The sequence below is a fragment of the Aedes albopictus genome, chromosome 2, assembly GCF_035046485.1.
Source record: "Aedes albopictus strain Foshan chromosome 2, AalbF5, whole genome shotgun sequence".
Lineage (NCBI taxonomy): Eukaryota > Metazoa > Arthropoda > Insecta > Diptera > Culicidae > Aedes > Aedes albopictus.
Genome location: NC_085137.1, coordinates 142,894,017 through 142,918,215, shown reverse-complemented (window position 1 = coordinate 142,918,215; position 24,199 = coordinate 142,894,017). Strand labels below are relative to the sequence as shown.

At 39.7% G+C, this 24,199-nt stretch overlaps 1 protein-coding gene across 3 annotated transcripts in view; it reads right to left on the bottom strand.

Annotated features, from left to right (window-relative positions):
• Positions 1-24,199, bottom strand: part of LOC109398534 (GTPase-activating protein skywalker) — a 175,743-nt gene that overhangs the window by 116,630 nt on the left and 34,914 nt on the right. For all 3 annotated transcript variants that reach the window (XM_029859134.2, XM_029859135.2, XM_062850570.1), the window contains exon 2: positions 12,679-13,963. In XM_029859134.2, coding sequence (XP_029714994.1) covers positions 12,679-12,802 — 124 coding nt within the window. In that variant the 5' untranslated portion in view covers positions 12,803-13,963. The remainder of the gene's footprint in view (positions 1-12,678; positions 13,964-24,199) is intronic.

Sequence of the window (24,199 nt, the reverse complement as noted above, 5' to 3'; positions counted from 1 at the left end):
TAGGCTTAGAGCCCAAAATAAAAAGCGTCTTGGACGCTAAGGTCCAAAGACGAACACGAAATTAAAACAACATACGCTAAAACCGAATTCAATTTTTATAATTACCTTTTAAACAACAACTAAAACGCTCAGGGAACAGAGCGTCTGCCCCTGGCGACAAAAACCAAAATTTAAGTCACTAATGAACGAAAAACAAAGACAATTAACGTTAAATCCACTTCAAACGGCACTACTTAAGAAATCTACATTACTACAAAACTACACACCTTAACAAAACTTAAAACTGGCAGAAGGTCGCCGAAGCTCGCTTCTGTTCTCCAGCCGACTCAACTATCAAGTGATGGAGTCAAGTCGATTTCTCTAGTCAAGTAAATTTCCTGCTATTGAAGCAGTCGTCTATTGAATCTAAAAACTATTATATACAAATGCGCCAAATCTAAATCGCACATGGCCGTAAAAACTATTTAGCGCCATCGAAAAAAGTCCTATAAGATGCATAACATGAATCGTCATTAGCTTAGCCTAGACACAAACCTTATATGAAACGGATAATCTCTACTAAATGAAACGGTTCAAACTCAAAGACAAATTCAACGAATCCAATTCACATAAGATTTTACTTAAAAAAACAAAAACGTCAAAAGCTACAAATTAACTAAAATAATCACGAAAATAATATAATGAATTATTTAAAAAAAAAAAAAAACAAATTCTAAAATCAAAATCGAAATATTCAAAAAAATAACAATTTAATCTAAAGGAATTCCAACTTTATTTTACTTAAAAAGATAAAAAACGTCAAAACGTTTCAAATTTCTCCAGGAATTCCTCCAGACATTCATCCAGGAATTCCTCCAGAAATTCCTGCAAAGATTCCTCCCGAAATTATTCCAGGAAATTATCAAGGGATATCTTCAGAAATTTCCCCAGGGATTCCCTTAAGCATTCATCCAGGAATTCATCAGGAGGACAGGAGGAGTCCCTGGGGGAATTCTCTACAGAATTCACCCAAGAATTAGGCCAAAAATTTCTTAATTCAAGAATTCCTCCAGATATTACAACAGAAATTCCTGTAGGAATCTTCCAGGGATTCTTTCAGAAATTCTATCAGCAATTTATCCTGGGCTTCCCTTGAAGGATTTCACCAGGAATTTTGCCTGGGATTCCTTCATGAATTTTGTCTAGGAATTTCTCCATGCATTCCTCCAGGATTTGCTCCATGTAATCTTTCAGGGATTCTTCCAGACATTCCTCCAGGAATTCCTACAGACATTCCTTTAGGAATTCCTCTAGAGATTCCTCTACGAATTCCTCCAAGGATTCCTCTAGCAATTCCTCCCGAAATTACTCCAAGTATTTCTCAAGGATTTTTTTTCAGAAATTTGTCTAAGAATTTCGTCAAAAATTTATTCAGAGGGTTTCTTCAGAAATTTCAGAAATTCTTCCATCATCAAATCCAGGGATGCACTCAAGAATTTCTCCAGGATTACCTGAAGTTTTTTCTAATTATTTAAACGATTTCTAAAGAAATTTCTCTTACTCGGCGATTTGTTTTAGAATTCTTTAAGATAATTTTAGAGGGATGCATACAAGAGCCAAGAAATTCTTCAAGAAGTCATACAAGAATCTTTAAAAAAAATAATTCCAAGAAATCCTTTAGGAGTTCATCCACGAACTTGTTTATGAATCCAGGCACGTCGTGGAAAGGAATTCCTTCAGAAATTCTTCCTGCGATTTTTTCAGGAATAAACATTAGTCCGATTTTGTGCAGCCTCTTTTTGGAATCTATCTTTGCTCTCCCAAAATACCTTAGCAGTTTTTGAAATTTGTTATCTCTATGTGCTGCATTTCAGCTGTAGTTTGATGATAAATATGATTTTTTGTAAAGAAGTCCTCCACAAAGTTATCCATTGATTTTTTCAAGAACTCCTCCAGAGATTCCTCTAGGAGTTTTTCCAGGGATGATTCGAGGGTGCTCCTCTAGAAAGTCCTTCAGGGATTCTTCCAAGAATTCGTCAAGAAACTCCTTCAGGTTGTTTTAGGACTCCTAGGACTCCTTCAGAGATGTTAAGAGGGATCTCTTTCGGAATTGTTAGGGATTTCTCCAGAAATTTCTATTGGAATTTATTCAAGAAGTTGTCTAAACAATTTCCAAAGATTCCTTCAAGAATCGCTTCAGCAGTTTCTTCAGGTATTTCATCAGGAATTCTTAGAGGAATAGAGATCCATGACATTCGAAGATTGCTAATAGGCATAGACAAACTGGATGATGGAAAAACTTCAGTTAGTTATGAAAGACATTATGTAGACATTTAAAAGAAATCTTCAGACGGGTTTCCATTATGTTCTACTAGAGAAAATGTTGAAAGAAATTATGAAGAAAATTCTTGGCCTAAAAAGAATTCGCAATTTCTAAAAGAATTCAGCTATGATTTACGAAAGTTTCGTAAATATTAACAAAAACAAATACCTATTATGAACTCCAGAAGAAATAATGTTGTTTCAATAAACAGTTTTTCGACCATTGCATTGCACTGCACCTTGTGAGACGAGCTTGGTGGTCTAGTGGCTACCGCTTCTGATTCATATGCAGAAGGTCCTGGGTTCAATCCCTGGCTCGTCCCTTTCCTCCTACTTTGAATCTTTCTATCTACTTTCTCTCTCACTCTCTCTCTCTCCTACATATACATCTCATGTATATTCGTTCGTAGCAATCGCTAGAACCAGAAACGGATTGAAATAAAAAGCCGTTTCCCTTCCTTCCAACTTTCATTACAGCACAGTGTCAATCTATCATATAACGCCTACAAGTTATGCAACCAAGCGGACTGTGCCGCTTCATAGTAATCTTCACACATTCTATCGCTTTACGCCTGGCACCCTTGCACCAATGCATGATCCATGTGCCAAAAATAAACATTTCCCACCAACACACCAACATCCGCATGACCTTGTGCAGGCGCAGAGGACTCAACGGCCTGATGTGGGCAAGCGAATGCAATCATCACTTCCCTCCCCTTCCCCATTGACCTGCAACCTGACGCAGCAGGCGCCATTGTCGCCTAAAAATACAAGACCACCAACGCTCACACACTGAAGATACCTGTTAGTCCCAAGCAGCTATCTCATTGGTTCCTTGTGTGAGTGTAGCTGGTCTGGCGATACTGGAGTTGCAACTGCGGGCGGTCAATCAAGCTCAAGCTCAAGCAAGCTCATTGCATTGCACTGCACCTTGTGATTTTTCCATGAAATATTCTTGAAAAAGCCAATGATCATAGTCTTATGAAGCCGTCTTTTTACCTAGAAAACGCATTTCACATCATTCCCCTCGCGACGCTCCGATTCCAATCTCAGCCAGCAGCGGCAACAGAGATCAGTAAGTTGAGCTCGACGGGGCGGCAGTTCTCACCCAAGACTGTCAGTGTGCGGGAGAACGTTGCGCAAGTCACGTTGTCACGCTTGGTGTCACACAATGTTAGTAATGTACACAATTTCCACGCTTCACGTACTTCGCTGTGTTGGTTGATACATCTTTCTTAGATATGAATGAGCGACAACACTGGCGCGGCGGCGGAGGCCGGCGAAGATACGCGCTACGGACAATCGACATCGGTTACAGGCGGCGGGGATTCCTTTGTTCCGCATTCGAGTTTGGTGCGCTGCTAAGAGGCCGGACGGGGAGGGTTCTTGGGTGCGAAATTGCAAAAGTCTGGCTCAAGTAGCCGACTGATGTGACGAAATTTGATGTGCCTAGCTAGGGTGTCATGAGGAGTTGGTCAAGTACAGACGACGCGACGGGTATAACAAGCAATGTTTAATTTAGGGGGAAACCTTTATTAGACGGAAGGTGGACGAATGATGATGATACAGCTAAGAAGCATGAATCACAAACTGAAAGTTTTCCGTTCCATCAGAACAGCGATCGGTTATGGTGATAGCTTGAGTGACACTCACATTTTTGGGTTTTTTGGAAAACAGCACTACTGACAGTAGTAGGCCTAAAATTCAACAGTTTTTTTTCGTTCAAAAATGGAATAAGAGAGCTCTGGACAAGCTATGATGTGGACCATTTGCAATTTGGTGAATTTATCCTTTACCATTAGGTTGATTACAGCTCGACTTCGAGTACCGTAAACCGGGGTCAAATTGATCAGCGGGGTGAAATTGATCATTTGGGTACTACATTGTAATTGCATACCAGGAACTGAGCGTCGCAATGATCTCAAACTTCCTACTTTATCTAGTTCATAGGTGTCTAGAGATGAGTTCAGACTTTTTTTTTTAGAAAAAAGTTAGTTTTGCTTTATTTTTTTAGGAATTTGGCAATTTGTTACTCACTTAGTTGAAATCATTGCTTCTAAACAATCGATTGCCACTAGGAATTCCAGTAAATTTTATGTTTCAACATTTTTGTGGAACCTTGGTTGGAAACTTATGAAGCTATTCTGAATATGAATAAGTTGAAGAAAAGTTCTTTTTTTTTTGACGAAATAGTCATTTATTGTAACAGAAATCACTTATTTCAAAGAAAATTACCTACCTTTAGGCATTAAGGGGAAAATTTCAAATTTTAATTTTGCATTTCACTAATTCACGCAGAAAAATAAATTGTGAACACAATTAAATTCTAGTCAAATCAAACAATTTTTCAGTTTGCAATAGCGACAAACTGATTTCTGGTTAAAGCTGAACTGTTTCATTGTTTAATAATACAAATATTTTCATTTGCCGAAATTTTTGACAGTTTGTTAGAACAAACACAGATTTGGTAGTTTCAACATAAAATTCCAGATTGTTTTAAACGACTGCACTTTTGCCTCTTAAAAAGCCGGAATGTGATTGTGTTGGTGATGGCTGCTCCTGCGGCAGCTCGGAAGTCTGTTTTTAGACACTCGTCGAGCGGATGAAAGCGAGAACGAATAAAAAAAAAATAAAAAGGCGAAACCGACCAACTTTTTGTGGATGTTGTTTTGAGTGCCTGCGCGTTATCCATCACGGCCAAAACTGCACTTGGAAGTTGGACTGATGGATTTGCTACACTTTCTTCGTTGTGGCGATGTTGGGGTAAGAATTTTAAAGATGTGTGAGTGCTTCCGGGCCATGTTTGTGGTTCTCATTTTGTTGATACAGGGAATCGCGCCACTTGGGCGGTGGTTCTATATTCGTCTGTTCTCCACTATAACTCAGTCAAATGTGAGCCAATTGGCACAACTTTTGGAATGTGGTGAGATAGGGATAGTATCTACCCGAGTACAACATTTCAAGTCAATTGGTTCAAAATTGACTGAGTTATAGTGGCAAACAGACGAATATAGAACCACCGCCCAAGTGGCGCGATACCCCAAATGAAGTTCTTAACATTATATGGAATGATGGAAATTAGTTGATTTGATCGATAAACTCTACGTAAGAACAAAGAAATATAACTTTGGAATAAGTAAATGGTCAGTTTGAAAATCAACCATGTGTTTTATTGTTTTAAACAAGTCTCATTTTTTCTGCGTGTTGTAAGAGTTTTGACGCGTTTTCGAGTTTAGAAGAGCAGAATTAAGTGGATGAGGATTTTTTTCTTTTTGACCGATACTTAATTTTATACTGATCAATTTCGCTCCAAAGTGGCATTTTCATTTTTTTTTATTTATGGAGTTATTTAACCTAAAGTTTAAATTTGCTGAACAAAATTCTGTCACATTGTTCCATGGAGATCCACTGGATACTGATTTTACAGAAATAATTTTGGCAATATTTGAATTTCCTTTAATTTTATCAACAAAAGTTGTTTTAAAGTGATCAATTTGACCCCGGATTACGGTACTGACGAAAATATGTTAAAACATTTTAGTACGTTTATTTTCAATGCGATTTTTACCGTTTCCTTAACAAAATCCGGTAGTGCACAGTACGTTCAGGATTTCTTCAGGAAACATATTATTTAGAAGATGAGATGATTGATTGTTTCAGAACAAATCCCAGACGGGCTTGGTGATTGAGTGGCTACCGCTTCTGATTCGTATGCAGAAGGTCCTAGGTTCAATCCCTGGCCAATCTCTTTCCTCTTACTTTGAATCTTTCTATATACTTTTTCCCTCTTCTCTACATATACAACTCATGTATATTCACATGTTTATAGCCATCGCTAAAACGGGGTTCATAGCCATCGCAAAACGGGTTGAAAAAGTCTTTTCCCTTCCTTCCAAACTTTCACAGCACATTGTCAATCTATCAGATAACGCCTACAAGTTATGCAATCAAGCGTACTGTGCCGAACATTTTCAGAATAATAAAAAATACACAATTCTATCACCTTACCCTGGCATCCACGCACCAAAGAGTGAACCCTCAGCCAACCAAATCCCACCAACACTCCGACATGCGCATGAATTTGCAATCCCCATTGACCTGCAACCTGACGTGGCAGGCGCCATTGTCGCCTAAAATGGAAGATCACCAATACTCACACACTGAAGATGCCTGCTAGTCCCCGGCAGATATTTCTGGTTCCTTGTCCTTCTGGTCTGGCGATACTGGAGTAGCATCTACGGGCGGTCCATCAAGTGCAAGCTCAAGCTCAATAGGTTGTTTCAGACCAAATCCGTTGTTGGCCTTTAATCTCTATCTAGGGAGCAATCACAAATGACGTAGCATTTTTGGACGATTTTCAACACTCCATATCCACAAGCGTGTTTTCCCAAACCTAATATATCATTTGTAGAAATTTCTGGGACTCCCCCTCCCCCCCTAAATGCTACGTCATTTATGGACGGTCCCGTCCCCTATTATAATTGTACAATCTATCCAATAATCCAAAACATATACTAGAGATGTATACCAAGATTTCAGTCCAAAGAGCCAAACATCTAGGGAAAAGAAACAAAAAATGCTCGATGCATAAGTCACTAAAGTTACAGTAAAAGTTCTACTGCAAGTTTTCCCCAAAAAAACTTTTTCAATGATATCTATAGAATCTGGACTCTGAAGTCTTCATAGGTACACTTCTTCTTTTCAAGCCGTTACGTCCCCACTGAAACAAAGCCTGCTTTCAGCCCAGTGTTATTGAGACACTTCCGCAGTTAGTAACTGAGAGTTTCCTCTGCCAATCCCCATTTTTCATGTATATTGTATATATTATGTGGCACGAAAATGGTTATTTCCAACGAATAATAATGTTTTGAATTTTAGAGTCAAACTAATGAAAGGCTTAACGATCTTGGTCAATTGACTGACTGGGGTTGATCGCTAAAACAACTATTATAACACAACACGCTATAATACAGTTCCATATTCCTCATATTCAACACATCAATCATTGCTACTCGAAGGAAACCTTGATCCAATCTTGGACACTTGAAAAACTGCATACTGCATGTTGTTGTCGTCAAGTATCAAGCAGCTTCTGTGCGCCACAGCGTCCCTTGTTTCAAGTAGGAGTATTTATTCGACGCCCCGAGTGCTTATCAATCAGTACCCCACTGAGATATCAGCCAACCTCCTCAAAGCTCTCAGCATAGCTGTCGAACGAAGGGAGATACGTTTGTTCGCTGTAACGCATAGGAATAAAAAAATCAACCTTCGTCAATGCACTGTGGTTCCCAAGTTGTATGAAGCTGGACAAAAAAGAAATATCCCTAAATTATTAGTTTTAGCTACATACATGGTATCATCGGGAAATTGTCGTCGCGTAATGCAGGTATGGTGCGTTACGGCGTGTTAGATGTGTGTAAAGTTCCATCTGCCATCGGGGAAGTTGCTAAGTAGTGTTATTATATATTATACTAGCTGTCCCGGCAAACGTCGTACGGTCGTACTGCCTGCCTACTGTGTTTTTTGACATACAGCTCCATAAAGATGTCCCCCGTAATTTCAGGTGTATGGGAGCCCTCCTTTTCAGAAATGGAAGGGTTCCCACACTATGTAAAGAAACTTTATGTTCCGGAGTTAATTTATGAAAATGATTCAATACCATCATACGACACCAAAAGCTTCGTGATTTTTCAAGAAACATCAATCTGAGCTGTTTTTGTTTTCTTCGAAAACCTTATGGCCATTTTGGAACCGCTATGCAGATTTCACGGCAATCAGTTCCGCTGGTTCCGGGGTCCATTTTTCGAAAACGAATAAACATCATCATGCGACATATGACTTTGAAAGTTATTTCATATTACATATCACGAAAATTGGTAACTTAGAATACATTTGACCATTTTGGAATCGGTTTACCGATTTTCCGGAGTCCAGTTCCGGAGCCAAGTTTTGAAAATGGTTCAATACTGTCATGCCCATGCGGCATTTCAAAGAGAGCGGTTTTCGAAATGCACCATTCTAAGCTAGCTTTACGTTGCATGAAATACTTCTGTCCATTTCGGTCCCGATATACGGAATTCCGGGATCTATTTTTCGAATGTAATGAATGAATTATAGCTGGGACTCCTCAAGCAACTCCTGCTTAGAACTCCTCCAGAAAGTTTAGTTGTGGTACCTTCCGGAATTCTATTAGGGATACCTCTAGGGATTTTTTCAAGCATTCTTGCTGGGATTCTTCCGGGAAATTTTCCCGGCATTTCTTCAAGGACTTCTTCTTTAGATTTTATCGCGGTGTTCTCCCAGAAATACCTCTAGGGATTTCTTATGGAACTCCCATTGGCCTTCCTCCATGAATTCCAGCTCGGATTCTTCAAGTAATTCTAATTCGTCCAGAAATTCTAACTGTGATTCTTCCTGGAATACTCTAGGGATTTCTCCTGGCATACATACTTGCCACAATAATTTTGGGAAATCACCCTGAAATTCCTTCAGAAATGCTTCCTGCGTTTCCATCAGGGATTCCTCCATGGAGTCCATCTGCAGAATACCTCTACCGATTCTTCCTTGGAAAACTGAAGATATTCTTCTAGGTATTTATTACACTAGTTTACAGCATTTTTGAACTCGGTAAGCTGATGATCATTTTTGGTGTAGAATCATGCCCTGAGTTCGAAAACGCAAAGGAAAAAAATTACAGTAGAGCGGATTTTTTTTCGACTTTCCATACAAGGTTGATGATTTGAAATCGATTTTTGTTCTATTTTTAAGCAACGTCGCTCACTTCACATATCTCACTCTCCGTAATCAATGCTCCGATTGCGCTGAATTTTTTACTGTAATTTGCCTACATATGATATGTCAAATAAACGTTGAGAAAAAATTTTTAGATTGTTTTTGTCTTATTGAAAAAAATACATGTCTTCATATATTTTTGGAAACTTGGCTAAAATTTAAGGAGATTGTCCCTAAAACTCGCCAATATCTTAAATTTCATTAATCTGACGCAAAACCTGCATTCAGATGATCGAATGGTATTGTATTCAGCTTTAAATTTATGGAAAAAGATTTGAAATTGATTCAACAAAACGCAAGATATTTGAATTTTAGTAAATTCCATATTTTTAAAAGTTGTAAAACTCGATATTGAGCTAAAACTTAAAAACTGCTCTACTTGAAATTTTTTGAAGCACGGTTTCGAAATCAGTGCTAAATTGTGCTTCAAAAATTTTGGTCGTTGACAGAAGTTCACGACTTTCGTTTTATTTTGTAAACTAGTGTTATCAAGGAATTTTTTTTGAACACCCCCAGCATGCTTGATGGGGTTTCGCTAAGAATTCCTGTAGAGATTGTTCCATAAATTCCTACTAGGGTTTCTCTAGAAATTCCTTCTATGAAACCTCCAGAAATTCATCAATCTTTCAATGGATTAATCCAGTATTCAGTTCCTCCGGTGATTCCTTGAGGAACGTCTTCAGAGGTTTTATCCAGTAATTCCAGCTGGAATCCGTCAAGCAATTGTAACTGTGGTTCTACCAGCAATTCCTCCAAGGAATCCTCCAGAAATTCTTACTAGAGGCGTTCTTTTAGGGATTTCACTAGATATTTCTCGTAAGATTTCTTCAGCAATTTTGCCGAGATTATTTATGGCAATATTTCTGACATTCTTCTTGAAGTTCCTCCAATGAATCCTGTAGGAATTCGTTTAGTGATTTTATCCAGGGATTCCTCCAGTAATTTCAAATGGGATTCCTCGAGGAGCTCCTCCTGAATTTCCTCCACAAAATGGAATTTTTCAAACAATGCTTCCTGCGGTTCTTACAGCTATTCCTGCTAGGACTCCTCCAGAATTTGTAACTGTGAAATTGCTTCGGTCATTCTTCCAGGGATTTTCCCAAGGATTCATTCAGGAGATCCTCCAAACATTTTATGCAAATATTCCGCTACAAGTTCGTAATGAAATTCCTGTAGACATTCTCTTGGCCTTCCTCCAAGGATTCCTCAAACAACTCTTCCTGCAGTTCTTCCAGCTATCGCTCCTCCAGATATTCTGACTATGGTATCTTAAGGAATTATTTTAATGATTTCCTTTGGAATTTATCCTGGATATTTGGAGAAGAACGTGCCTCTGGAGCCAACCTACTGTTCTTACACGGACTTCTCGAGGTATTCCTCGAAATATTTCTTCAAGGATTTTTTTCTTTGGATTCCTCCAGCAATTCCTAATGGGGATTCTCTAGAATTTCCTGTATAGTTCCTCCAGCAATTCCTATGATTGCTGCTGAAATTTCTGCAAAGAAACATCATAGAATCCATCTAAGAAATCCTCCAAAGATTTTTCCTGAGAATCTTCCAGAAGTTCATCCGGCGATTCCTCCAGGAATTTTTGTCTAACATATTTTATCCAAAGATTCCCCCATGCATTTCTCATAGGATTCCTAAGGAAACTCCTTAGCCTTCCTCCAGGAGTTCCAGCTGGATTCCTCAAACAATTCCTGCTGTGGTTCTTCCAGCAATTGCTGCTAGAATTCCTCCAGAAATTCTTTCTATAATATCTTCCGGAATTCTTTTAGGAGTTGTCCCAAGAATTTCTCCTGGAATTCCTTCAAAAACTGCTGGAATGATTCAAGACAATCTCTCTAGGATTTTTTTCAGAAGTTCCTTCTGTGTTTCCTTTGGGAATTCCTCCAGCAATTTTATACTGAGATTTTTCCAAAAATAGCTCATGGGATTCCTCCAGGAACTTCTCGTGATCTTCAACCAGGTGCTCATGCTGGGATTCCACAAACGATTCTTTAAGCAATGTCCCCTAGGATTCCGCTAGAAATTCTTAGTGTGATACCTGCAGGAATTTCTCTAGGGATTTCTCCTGGTATTCCTGCTGGGATTCTTACAGGCATTTTTCATAGAATACTTCTAGATATGCCTTTGACGGTTTTTCTAGGGATTTTTCTAAGGACTCATCCAGGAATTTCCCCAGAGGATCTATCCATGGACTACTCTAGAAATTTCTCATGAAGTTCCCCCTAGGACTCCTCCTAAAAGAATTTCGGGAGAATTCTCTAGAGAAATCCCATCAGGAATGCCAGAATCTCAGAAAGATTTCCTGGAAGAATGCAGCAAGAATGTCAGGAGGAATCCCACGATTAATCCCTGGAAAATTTCATGGAGGCTGGAGGAGTCTTAGGAGGGATTGCTGGAAGAATCGCAGGAGATATTGCTTGAGGAATCCCTGCTGGAATTTTCAGAGGTAAGCTAAATCGAGTTCGTGGAGGAATCCCATGAAAAACGTGTTGCCTGCCTATAATCTCTAAAAGAATTCCTGTAGAAATCACCGAAGAAACTTTTTGAAGAATCTCAGGAAGATTGTATTGAATAATCTCACAAAGAATTCCTGAAAAAAAAACCCCTAGAGAAATCTCTAGAGAAATCCCTAGAAGAATTCCGGGACGTATCATAGTAGGAATTTCTAAAGAAATCCAGGATTTCTGGAGAAATCTCTGCAGAAATTTCTGGTGAAACCCCATCAGGAATGCCTGGAGAACTCCTAAGAGAAGTTCATTGAAGAAATATCGAAGAATCCATAAAGTAATACCTAGAGAAATCACTAGAAGAATTGATAGGGGTGTTCCTGGACGAATCCATGAAAAAGTCTCAAAGAAATACCATGGGGAAGATATAGGGTGACAATGGGTATTATCGGCAGGTTTGTTCTCTTCGTCATGGGGTGTTTTTGTCAGCCAATTTGCCTGAAACTTGGCCGTATAATTCAGCTTAGTTGGGAAGGATTTGGGACCAACTCTGAGTTCAATAGGTTTCAAAAAAAAAACCCCGAAGACAAAGAGAACAAAACGGCCGAGAATAGGTAATTTCCCCTAGTTTGATCTAACTATGTGTTATAGCGTTCAAAGTATTTGTTATGATTAGATAACATCACGTTAACCCGCTGTTTCATCTAACCCCACTCGTTTCAACTTGCCCTGGTGTACCTTAGCCTACATTGCTTCCAGCTAATGAGTCATGGGCGAAGGTAAGTTGGAATATCTGTAATTATTAAATAATTTCCGTCTGCTATGACGTTAGTTGGCAAGTTAGGTGTAAGCATTTTTGCCCAACTAGATTTAGCTCTGGGACCATTGTGCATTGTGTACGATCCACACACAGGCACAGCCAGTCCCGCCTCTCTCGATGAGAACTGCCACATAACATAAATAGCACACGGCAAGCGCCCGTTATCAGTCTCAGCTGTTACAACCGAGCCACCACAACAACGAGATGTACCCCAAACAACACATGACCCATCTATTTTCAAATTTGGTAACCCCCAAAAGAGGAGAAAAACAGAACAGAAGACAAGAAAAAAACAGCAAAACAACCTACCTGGTGGGGTTTCGGTCAACACCGAGATGTTGGTTGTATCCACGTGTGGCGAAAACGCTTCGTAGATGTCCGATTCTTCCTCGATACCGCTCAGCTGATCGGTCCCGATGGCATTCACCGGCATGGTGGATCCGGATTCGTTTCCCTTCGTTTTGGCAGCCGGGGATCGAAAGGTTGCACTTGACACTGAAGATTTTTATCCGTTTTTAATACTTTTTGTCGTTGCCCTCGTCACGAGGTGCTTGGATACTGACAACGGTAAACTTTCGGGAGGTGTTACACTGATCAATTCCGCACAAAAACAATCGACTTTTTCTCCCCGCACACACTTGATCTCACCGTACGATTCCGAAACAACAGAAACACAGAATATGAACCAGAGCACCGAAAAACGGGGCCTGTGATAACCACACCAAATCGCCTTCTTCTGCTCGTCGTCGTCGCCGTCACTATCTCTGGTGCTCGATTATTTTTCTGTTCATCAGCAATATATATCGAACCGCGCGCGCTCAGTTTGCATTCGCTTCTAGCGGTCAACTCCGAGGCGGGAACAGAAAGCCAAAAACCCAGAGATATGTTCGCCGGACCGCTTCACTTCCTCTCAGCTCAGCTCGGTTCCTCCAGCTGAGATTTGAACATGCGAGCCCGGTATAAACACTTGACAGTTTCTCGAACGCCGGAAAATCGAAGATATAGATTCGCACCAATACACTTCCAGACTCGAGGAGAACACGTTACGCGAGGGCCAAACACGGTGAGGAAATATTCCAAGAAATGGGGGTTTTCTGATAGATATAGCGAGAGAGAGCACAGCTGATTTAAGAGTATGGATTACTGTCGAAGAGATATCACAGCGATTTACAAAACCGAAGAATAAAAATATGATCACGACTCAAATAAAACTGACTAGACTTATGACTTGAGCTGCTCTTGCGTGTGTTTTGACGCTTATCTTACCGGCGGGCGCGTCGTGCGCGTCGCACTAAACTATGGTGGAATCTCACTGGTAAACTACTGCTATTACATTTATTACGTGCTTCTCTATGTTTACGATTCTGAATTTCTTTTTTTTTATTACGGCGAAATCTAATCTCACATGGATCGTTGTCGGTGGTGGTCGTAGGGCTTTGCTCGTTCGTTCTTTCGTTCGTTTGCTGATGTTGATGATTGTCACTCGGTTTGTCAGTCAGTCTATGGGGACACTAGTACCCCGGGGCGTACTCGGAATGCATGCATTTTCTTGATCGATACACTTATGTGAGATCCTCAAAAAGCATGTTGTGGGCTGGAACGATAGAAAATAAATAAAAAGGTAATTAGCTAATGACACCAAAAACTTATACGGAACACCACACGTATCGAAGACTATACAAATGGCTGATGGTTGATCTGGGTGTGTAGTTTCCGGCATTTGCGAGAGCCTCTTGACGAATCAACGTGAGGTGATCGAAAAGTGGAAGCAGCACTTCAACAAACAGCTGAATGTTGCAAAGGACACAGGCAGCGGAACTTCCGCTGCGGAAGAAATAATTACGTCAGCACGGCGGGTGATCTGACCCACCAACTTCCTCGAAGTTCAGAATACCATGCAACAGATCAAAAACAATAAGGCAGCTGGTATAGATGGGTTTGCAGCAGAACTCATAAAGAAAAGCTCGATAAAGTTGAACATTTGTGTGCATCGGCGGATTGTCCGGATCTGCTGAATCCGGAACTGCTGGATGAGTGGAAGAAAGGGATAATTTGCTGTACTTACAAGAAAGGCGACAAATTACAGTGTGAGAATTTGCGAGCGACCATCATTCTAAATGCCGCTTACAAAGTGCTATCCTTGGTCATCTTCCGTTGTCTGTTACCTGAGCCGCATGAGTTTGTGGGATGTTATCAAGCCAACTCTATCGAAGGCCGATCGACAACCGACAAGGTTGCTAGTCTAAGGACCCCAATCCACCGTGATGGGGCTGTCATCTTAGGTATAGCTTCCGATGGAGGAGCATTTCATACAGACGCTGTTTGAACCGCACCTCCTTGATGAACAGACGCTCGGTACGTACCTCCTCAATCTAGCTGAAGCACAACAGTGCCCAGGCTGCACTACCAGCTACAGGCAAAACTGTACACTCGCCGGAAATGCGAAATGCGGAAAACAAACAATCGATCACCCACATCGGGTGGTCGCTCTATATTAACTACAAACGGCGAGACAAAATAAACAATTTGTTTCGCTATTGCCTCACGCGGTCAGCAAACAATCCTGAAGTAAGACCAATCTGAAGGGAAGAAAATCTGCTGAGTGGTTAAAATATTTTGGTATATTTTGGTTTCCACACACTGCCACAGACATTGTAGTACATTGGCCAGCATCCAGAAGATTACCAAAGCCGGAAGGAAAAGGTGGGCAGGTCATGTTGCAAAAATGCCGGATAGCAACCCTACAAAGGTTGTGTTCTGAAGAAATCCGGACTGTACTGGACGACGTGGAGCACAGTTGACAAGGTGGACTGATTAAGAGTGATTTGGCAAGTGTAGGACATTTCCGAGGTTGGAGAGAAATAGCAGTGATTCGAAATATATTTATGTAGTAGTGTGGACCTTACAGACATAAAACTTTGTTAAACCAGAAACGACGGGAACGACTTTCATTGGAATCTTTCGAATAAATGAATGTTGAATTTCTCGGCTATGCAGTCATCAAACTCCTTGATATCGCGGCACGTATTTCCAGTGGTGTGAATCATATTACCTACCATAGGTGACTCCCAGATTCACACCCTACCTTACCCTACTAACAAATACTCCATCCCGAGACAAATGTGGTGAAGCTGTGGATTTCACGGTTTCTAGTAACAACGGTTGTCGAACTAACATTCCTTTCCTCTCCCGATGACCGTAAGGACGTGGCCAGCGCCGTTATTGATTTTCGGATATTGAACTGCAACTTCGACTGTTCTGGTCAATCACGAATTAGCAACTACGATGTGTACGGTTATCTTTGCTTTGCTTTATGCAGTCAACAAACTCCTTGAAACGACAACAAATTAAAACCATTGTCAGGAGTTTGTTGACTGCATAGCCGAGAAATTCAACATTCAGTGCATCCAAACAGTCGAACTATCAAACCTCCAGTCTTCGAATTAGTTTATGTAATCAGTTTTGTGCCTTTTAACCCATATGCGCTCAGCGTCCTATTTATAGGACAGTTTTTCCCCTAACACCCAGCGTCCAATTTATAGGACAGTCTTTTTGGCGTGAATACCTCCAGGCAAAATTTTAGAATATTGTCTTTTGAGAAATTGTTCACTACATCCATACCTTTCTTGTTCATAGTGGACAATATAATTTGTGACTGGTTCACTAAGCGGCGTAAATGATGCTGCAAGGATAACATATTGTCACGATATATTAGCTTCATTTCCAATGCGAAATAATTTTATTTCCGTTAAATATTGGCAACGAATAATAATTAATAGTTCTTGCATTTGGCAGAGTTTATAAAAGTCAATGTGTATATGTTTGTATGTTTATATAGTTATATGTCTACATGCTTGAGTGTTTAAATGTTTGTTTATTTATTTATTTATTTTTTTTTTTTTTGAAGAGTGACTAGGTGGAGCTGCAGGACAGCTGATAGCAAAGCCTGGACCCTTTCCCAGCTTTCCCCCTACTAGGACCAATACTCACGATGGACTAGACGATGTCGTCAACTTGAGCAAAGTGTGTGTAATTAGCATTGGGTCGTAGTAGTTTTTAAAATACTGTTTTTAACTTTTCCCATCGCACTAGTGTTTTGATCGAATGGAAGCTCCAAAGATGATTTGATAATTGAACAATATTTCAATAATCAAAAATCTCCGAGGTCACTGGACAACATTCAGAGATAAAAAAGGGTGTCTATGTCTATGTTAACGCCTTCAGAGTACTATTCTTAAGAAATATACAAAGAGCAAAAAGAAAAAAAAGTGTCGTAGCTAATTTTTAAAGATTTGATATTTCTGAAAATTATTCGAAGACAGCTACCAGAGCTAGCGTTTTTAGCCGATATGGGCAACTAGTTTTTCTAACAGCTTCCCCAAACAATAATCAGATAATATCCTCAGTTATTTTATAATACATTCTGAAAATTATTTCAAGCTGATTACCAATAGTGTCAATAACCGATGTTAGTCATTGACAGCACCAGCATCATCCCCAAATAACTATCATATTAGTGTTGGATAACACTTTTTGAGCTTCCATTCGATATTGTAAAGAAATTTGTCAAACCCTATTTGTCCAAATATAGTCACTAATGTATCAGATTGTGTTTCTAATTTCGCTAGTCGTCTTCTGCATATTGTTACGGGTATAAATTTTAACAATATCTGTGATCATCTCAGTCCAATGTAATATTATATCCATCGTAACCCTTTACATTGTCAACCGTCCTATGTCCTAACTAAATTCCTGCTTTTTTGGTCAGTGAAATAATACCGTCTAAGATATAAAAACAAAAAGTACAGTCAACTGATTTTTGTCAAAAATAAAAATGATAATGATTATTTGTCAACTTTTATATATTCATCTCTACAAAACCTATAAAAATAAGAAATACAAATATAAGCTCCTAAAATCAACAGTTTTATCTTTATCTAATCAGTCCATAATTTTCTAATTATAATGAATCTAGTCTGTAAGGCTGTAAGTCAACTTATCCTAGCGTCCCCTGTCCTGTATACTAACGAATTCAAGTAATGAATGATGAGTGTAACGCAGAGACCTCCTCTACCCACTCTTGCGTTACGTTAAATTTAACAATTATTGTTAAATTTGAGAAAATTCAAAGAATGCAAAGATTAGGTCTATGCAAGCTGAAATATAACTTGTTTTTGACTTGTGATAACTGCACAACGGATACTCCTTTGGTTCCCATTAGCACTTACGGCGATTCCTTCACTTGCGCTCAACTCGTAAACTAGATATATCTAGCTCTAAGTCCAAGCGGTGGTGAATGAACTGGCGCTAAAGTGCTAATGGGTTAAGCCCTCCCATCGCGTCAAGATCGAATATCCAGGGGGAAATGTTTGTTTATTTGTATGTTTATATTTACACTGCCAGCCAATAAAATGGACGTATTCTTCCTGAAAACTACAATTCAATATCTTTCAAACAAAAGAAAAGAAGTTTGAAATCGGTCAACTGGTTCAAAAGTTATGATTATTTGATTTTTTTTTTGTTTTGAAAACCTTGATTTTTGGACCATTTATCTGAAAATTGGTTACCCTAATGACGAAATAAAAAAAAAATACGGGTCAAATTATTTTCGATGATTATATGACTTATTATTACAGCTTAACTGTAGAATGTCTCAACCAATTACAACCAAATTTGGCACACACACATTCCTCCTAAACTTGTGAAGGTGATTATAGGGGTACTTTAATTCAAGATGACGGCTTGGGTTCCAAAATGGCGGCCAAAACTCTAGAATGTATGCTAGTTAACGGCGCTGCTGGTTAGGTTACTATGCGACGCCCTTTTGAAATCCAAGATGGTGGACCATAATCCAAGATGAGGGCCACGTAATCGTGGTTTGAGCTAATACAGGGTAGAGAGTAGGGTAGAGGATAGAGTAGAGGGTAGGGTAGAGGGTAGGATAGGATGCTAGGGTAAATGGTAGGGTAGACGGTAGGACGGGTTTGGTAGAGGATTAAATTAGAGAGTATGGTGAAGGGATAGGGAATAGGGTAGGGTAGAGTAGACAAAAAGTAAAGGGTAGGGTTGAGAGTAAGGGTAGATGGTAGGATGTAGGATAGTGTAGAGGGTATAGTGAAAGGTTAGGGTAGATGTTACGGTAGGAGGTAGTGTAGAGGGTAAGGTACAGTCTTAGGATAGAAGTAGGGCAGATGGTAGGGTTGAGGGTTAGGATAGGGCAGGGCTGCCCAACGTACGGCCCGCGGGCCAGATCCGGCCCGCAAGGACATTTTGAGCGGCCCGCAGCATGTATGAAGAAACAAAAATAAAATTTGAAGGAATGTTTTTTTAAATTTTTTTCGTTTTTCCAGTAAAATGTAATTAAAAAATGTGATTTGATTTTCATTGATAAGAGTTTATATTTAAAAGAAATATTAAAACACTTATTTCAGCTTACAAATTCTAATGAATCAGATTACATCCATGTGAAAGTTTATGTGAAATTTTGAGAAATATAATAAATGAATAAATGAAAGCATTTGAACAAGATCTGTGAGTAACCGTAGCATATTTCTTAATACTAACACGAACTCCTATATTCTGAAAGAATTTTCATGTATGTAATAGCATTAGCATTGGCATTAGCATTAAGCGAGTCGCACAAATTCGTAGGTGGTACAGTCCTAGACCGCTGTTATGAGGGTTGCCTCCTTCCCGTCCGAACCAAAGCACAAAGATTTGGGACTAATCTCTGACTCTTGGACAAGACTGACGCAATACACGGAATTTTCGTGTACCTATGTAATAAGCACCGAAATCTAATGGAATTTCGATGCTGATTAAATGCATAAAACTTCTGGAAAGTGTTGACACTAATATTTCATTTTCATCTTTAGAAATTATTTTTTTTGGGTTGACGCCATTTACTTGAGCAAAATAAAAAAATAGTATTATTGTCGAATTATAATTTTTGGCCCGTCGACTGATATAGAGTGTCACATGTGGCCCGCGGCCACAAAAGGTTGGGCAGGCCTGGGATAGGGCGTAGGATAGATGGTTGGGAAAGAAGGCAGAGTAGACGATAAGGTAGAGAGTGAGATGAATTTATTTGAGATGAGATTTTCTCTAGCTTCAGGAATTCTTTCTGCGATTTCTTCAGGCGTTCCTCTCGAGAATCTTCCCACGATTCCTCCCGGGATACCATCAGATGTTCCTTCCAGAATTCGCGAAAAGTACGGGATCACGCAGCGGAAAGTTTGGGAACCTATGAGTTATACTATTCGGCATTCTTTCAGGGATTCGTGCTGGAATTTCTTAGAAGAGCCCTTCCGTAATTCCTGCTGGGTTTCATTAAAGGACTCCTCCGGAAAAGCAATACCAAAGAATACAGCGGGTCTCCTATAAGGTGCTGCCACCCACTTTACGCCCACCGCGTTTTCCAGGCTGTCATCTAACCAATTTAGTTATTTTTTTTTTGTATGTGATGAGTCTATAGTAAGCACTAACTGCGCTGAAAAATTCTGCTGGATTGGATGCAACACAGCTGAGAAATTGCGGTGGGCGTGAAGTGGGTGGGAGCGTCTAATAGGAGACTCGACTGTATAGTCTTCTACCGAGATTTCTTCAGGCAATTCTCGATTTTTTAGGTTTTCGTGTCGGAATTTCTGATGGGATTCCATCAGATAGATTTCTTCAATCATTCCTTCCAGGATTTCTTCTATGGTTCTTTCAGGGATTCCTGCTCAACTTCCAGCCAGGATTCCTCCCATGATTTCTCTAAGGATTCCATCAGGCATTCTCTTTGGGATTGGTTCAGGAATAACTTCAGGAAGTTCTGCCGGGATTACTTTAGAAAATCCTGAAAGGATACTTTTTGATATTCTACTCGGCATTCCTTCAGAGATCCCTGCTGATATTACTTCACAGATTTTTGCTGGTATTCTTTCAAAGATTTGTACCGAGACAAAAATAAACTCAATTTTTTTGAAGTCAATGTGTTTAATTAACAAATTGAGCAAAATTTGTAAAAAATACCAGTTGTTTTGGTGAGATTCAAACCCAATACTCCGTATCGCTATCCCGACGCAATAACCAGGTAAGCCAGAGAACAAGTTACGATTCTGCAGAATAGAAAGTCAAAGTGAGTTCGATTTTTTTTTTACATCTTTCATAGTTTTATCTCTCTTTCGGCTTAGTTGTCAATCTCACACACGCTCGCGGTTGTATCTTCGAAATGATGAGTGCGAGCAAATATCAAGAGAATCCTTGTGAAATTTTTGTAGGTGTACGTGTCGGAATTAATGCTGGTATTTATTGAAAGATTCTTTCTGAGATTTTTTTTTTCAGTGATTCCACTCTGGATTACTTCCCGGATTTCTCGAGTAATTCCTCCGGAGAATGCTTCTGTGATTCTGCCGTGCTTCCAGTTGAGATTCCTCCCAGGACCCTTCCAGATATGCCTCCCAGAATTCCTTCAGGAAATCTTCCCGGGATTCCTTCAAAGATTCTTATCGTTTTTTTTGTATATATTCCTCAAGGGATATCTTCAATTATTCTTTCAGGGAGTCCTGCGGAGCTTCCAATGGGATTCCTTGAGTGATTGCTTTAAGGATCCGTTACGCCAAAGAGAAGAAGAAGAAGCATTCGGCATCGTAGCGCTACTGCAGAAGGTGTGTTAGATAAGAACCATGGCATTCGCACCATGACGTTCTAGCCATCTTGCGGATTTTCAAAAAAAGTCAAATTTTATAAAGATAGCTGCTAAAGTGGAAAAGCTGATCTGTTAACTGGTTGACGACAGCAACACTTATGTGAGTTTGAAAAAGAAAAACCCCCGTGTGCATCTTTATCGGTAGATTATTAACGGAATCCCTCCAACAAAGTATCCAGCACGTGCTATAATACACACAACCCCGTGTTGTTTTGCTCGATAAACATACAGGCTCAGATGGTGTAACTTTTCCATCCTTCATCGGTTGTGTTGCAGTCGTTTTCGGCATACTTACTCACACATTGACACTGACTTATCCATATCCATCGGATTTGTGCGGCACAGTCAGGGTATCTAAAGCCTACCCCCTCCGAAAATGCTTTTATCCAATTAGTATCCCTCTGTGACAGATACTGGTCGCTCTGTACCATAAAAAGTTGACATCAAAATGGCCCTTTTGCTTATCATCGTTGTCATCATCGTATCGTTTCCATACTAAAACTGGACCAAAGGTTCGATCGATGACCAGTGCCACAAACATGTGGGCGTGGGGCGCATTTTAAGACTAGACCAAAACATGCCTGTCTGAATTCCACCATTCTGACCAAGGAAGTTCCCATGTCAAAATGACGACGACGATGACGACGGGCCGACGGTTCGATAACGGGAATCGGCTATCCCGTTGCGTTGCGAGGTTGACCTTGCGTAACAGTGATATGAACAGCGCACAGTCATTAGGAACCGCAGACGGTATCACTGCCGCCGCGTCGCCGTGGTCATCGATATCTACGCTGGATACTACGCATTTCGTAATCTAGCCAAGAGTTATGTTGTTGTACGAACGCTACGAAATGTAAGGGCCGTTAGAAGTCTCAGACTCAATCGTGGCGAGGGATTATGTCGTAAATCTGGGAAATGACCTTGCAAATGTCGACCGTTGCTGTGGTGCGATGATTCACTCTTAATTCACGTGGTGTGCTGATTCAGCGCAGTAATTCCAGTGGGGAAAGGGATTTCTTGAGTGATAAGTCTAATATGTTGGGCTTTAGTAATAAGAGAGACAGCTAGAAGACTAATCATAGATTCTTATAGTTTAACACTGCACTTGCTCAGACCTAGATTGAGTAAGACTTGGAACCTACCGTTGAACATAAATATGAAGAAATCCTCTGCATTTCCACGATTGTCTCGTGAAGGATTTTTGCTAGCTGAAGATGATGATGGGAGTCACATTTGTTAATGATGCAATCCGTTAATTACAATTACAGTGTTCGAAAATGCACTGGTTTCATTTCAATTTTTCTCTATTCTGTTCAACGCGGCTATTCCATTCCCCTTATAAAACGTAGCAAAATCCAGAGACAACAAAACAAAAATTTTCTTGTTCGTGGTTCATAAATGCTCAACAAAAAACGAAGGCGGTACAAAACGTTATTACTGCAAAAGGAAAAGCATTTCAATCTTTTCCAACGCGTGGAATCGTATGACGTGGTTGGTTTATGACACCGTAAAAGCTACAATAGAAACCGGAGTTTTTCCTTCCTCAGCAATAGAATAGTAAACGGTGGGTGGTAGAAAAGCATTATTCACTCCGGTCGTTATCTCAGAGCAACCGTTTTTCCAACGCTGCGGGAGTTTGCTTTTACGACAGTTTGCATCATATCTTAAGGGCAGATAAGAGCAAACGCTACGAATACCCTCAGACGATGGCAGTATGTTGAAATGGAAGGAAATTGAAGCTGCAATCACAGCAACAAACATTCTTATGAACATTTCAATTCTCGCTTACCATCTTTGGCCTGAGACAGACGTTATGTCCTTAGGCGACTGCATCCTCCCATATAGCGCGAAAACATACAGTACCGCCGCAACCACCAACTCCATAGTCCATAGCCGTCAATCTAGCTGGGGCTGTGCAACTAAATCAGGTCCGGCAATTATAAATCGATTTCAAGCCAACTCTAATTAATTTCGACGTCCGTCAGCAGCAGAGCTCAAGCCCCATTCGTCGTCCCCACCTAACAAACCGAAGCCCTACATTCTCGATATCACGAGATTATATTTTTATCTCCGGTGCAAACTGGCTAGCCCCCGGTGCTGGTGTTGGTTCACGGTGTGTCCCCATTCATCGCATCGCTCTCAATTAAATTCTTATTAGGAATCTGCACGATTTGTGTGCACCGCTAAAGGAGAACGAGAGCTGCCTCTATCATCCGTGAGCGGCAAATTGCTAATTTTGGCATTTTAATCGCTCCGCCTAACAAGGTAATAAGGCTCTCGAGAGCCGGGTTTAGAAATACAACAGCGCACATACAGGGGATAGACAAAATGATCGGGACAGGCAAAATTTTCACTTTCCAAAAAATGATCAACTGGCTGTAACTTTTCGAAAAGTGCATCAAATATTCTCTAATTTTTACTGTAAGTTCTTCAACTAGTTGTGCATCAGTGGACAAAATTTGGAAAAGATCGGACAATTCTTCACGAAGTTATAAAGATTTTTGGAAAAGATAAAATTATCCGATAGCCAACTTTGAGCTGTTATATCTCCGGATTCAATGAGCCGATTGCAATGAAATTTTGACTATTTAAGACTTATATAATGAACTCTGGAAAACATTTGACTCAACTTGAAATTTTTAATAAGCGAAAAAGTTATAGCGATTTTATTTTTTTCACGATTTTTTAGTAAATTGGTCTATTCTTAATATGCATCTCATTACTTATTCAATTTATTGGCGGCTATGTTGTTACTTTCCTTCAAAACGGATTTATATATAAGTCAATTAGAGGGAAACTAAATTAACTATAATTTGCATCTTGAATTTTGTAACGATGTTGATATTTTGGATAATTTGGTGTTTTATTAGAAAAATAATCTAATCGTTATAATTTTCTTCCGTGTTAAGAATATTAAGTTAAGTCAATGTTTTTTTATAGCTCATTATATAAGTCTTAAATGGTCAAAATTTCATTGCATTCGGTTCATTGAATCCGGAGATATAACAGCTCAAAGTTGACTATCGGATAATTTAACATTTTTTTTTAAATCGTTATTACTTCGTGAAGAATTTTCCGATCTTTTCCAAATTTTGTCCACTGATACACAACTAGTTGAAGAACTTACAGTAAAAATTTGAG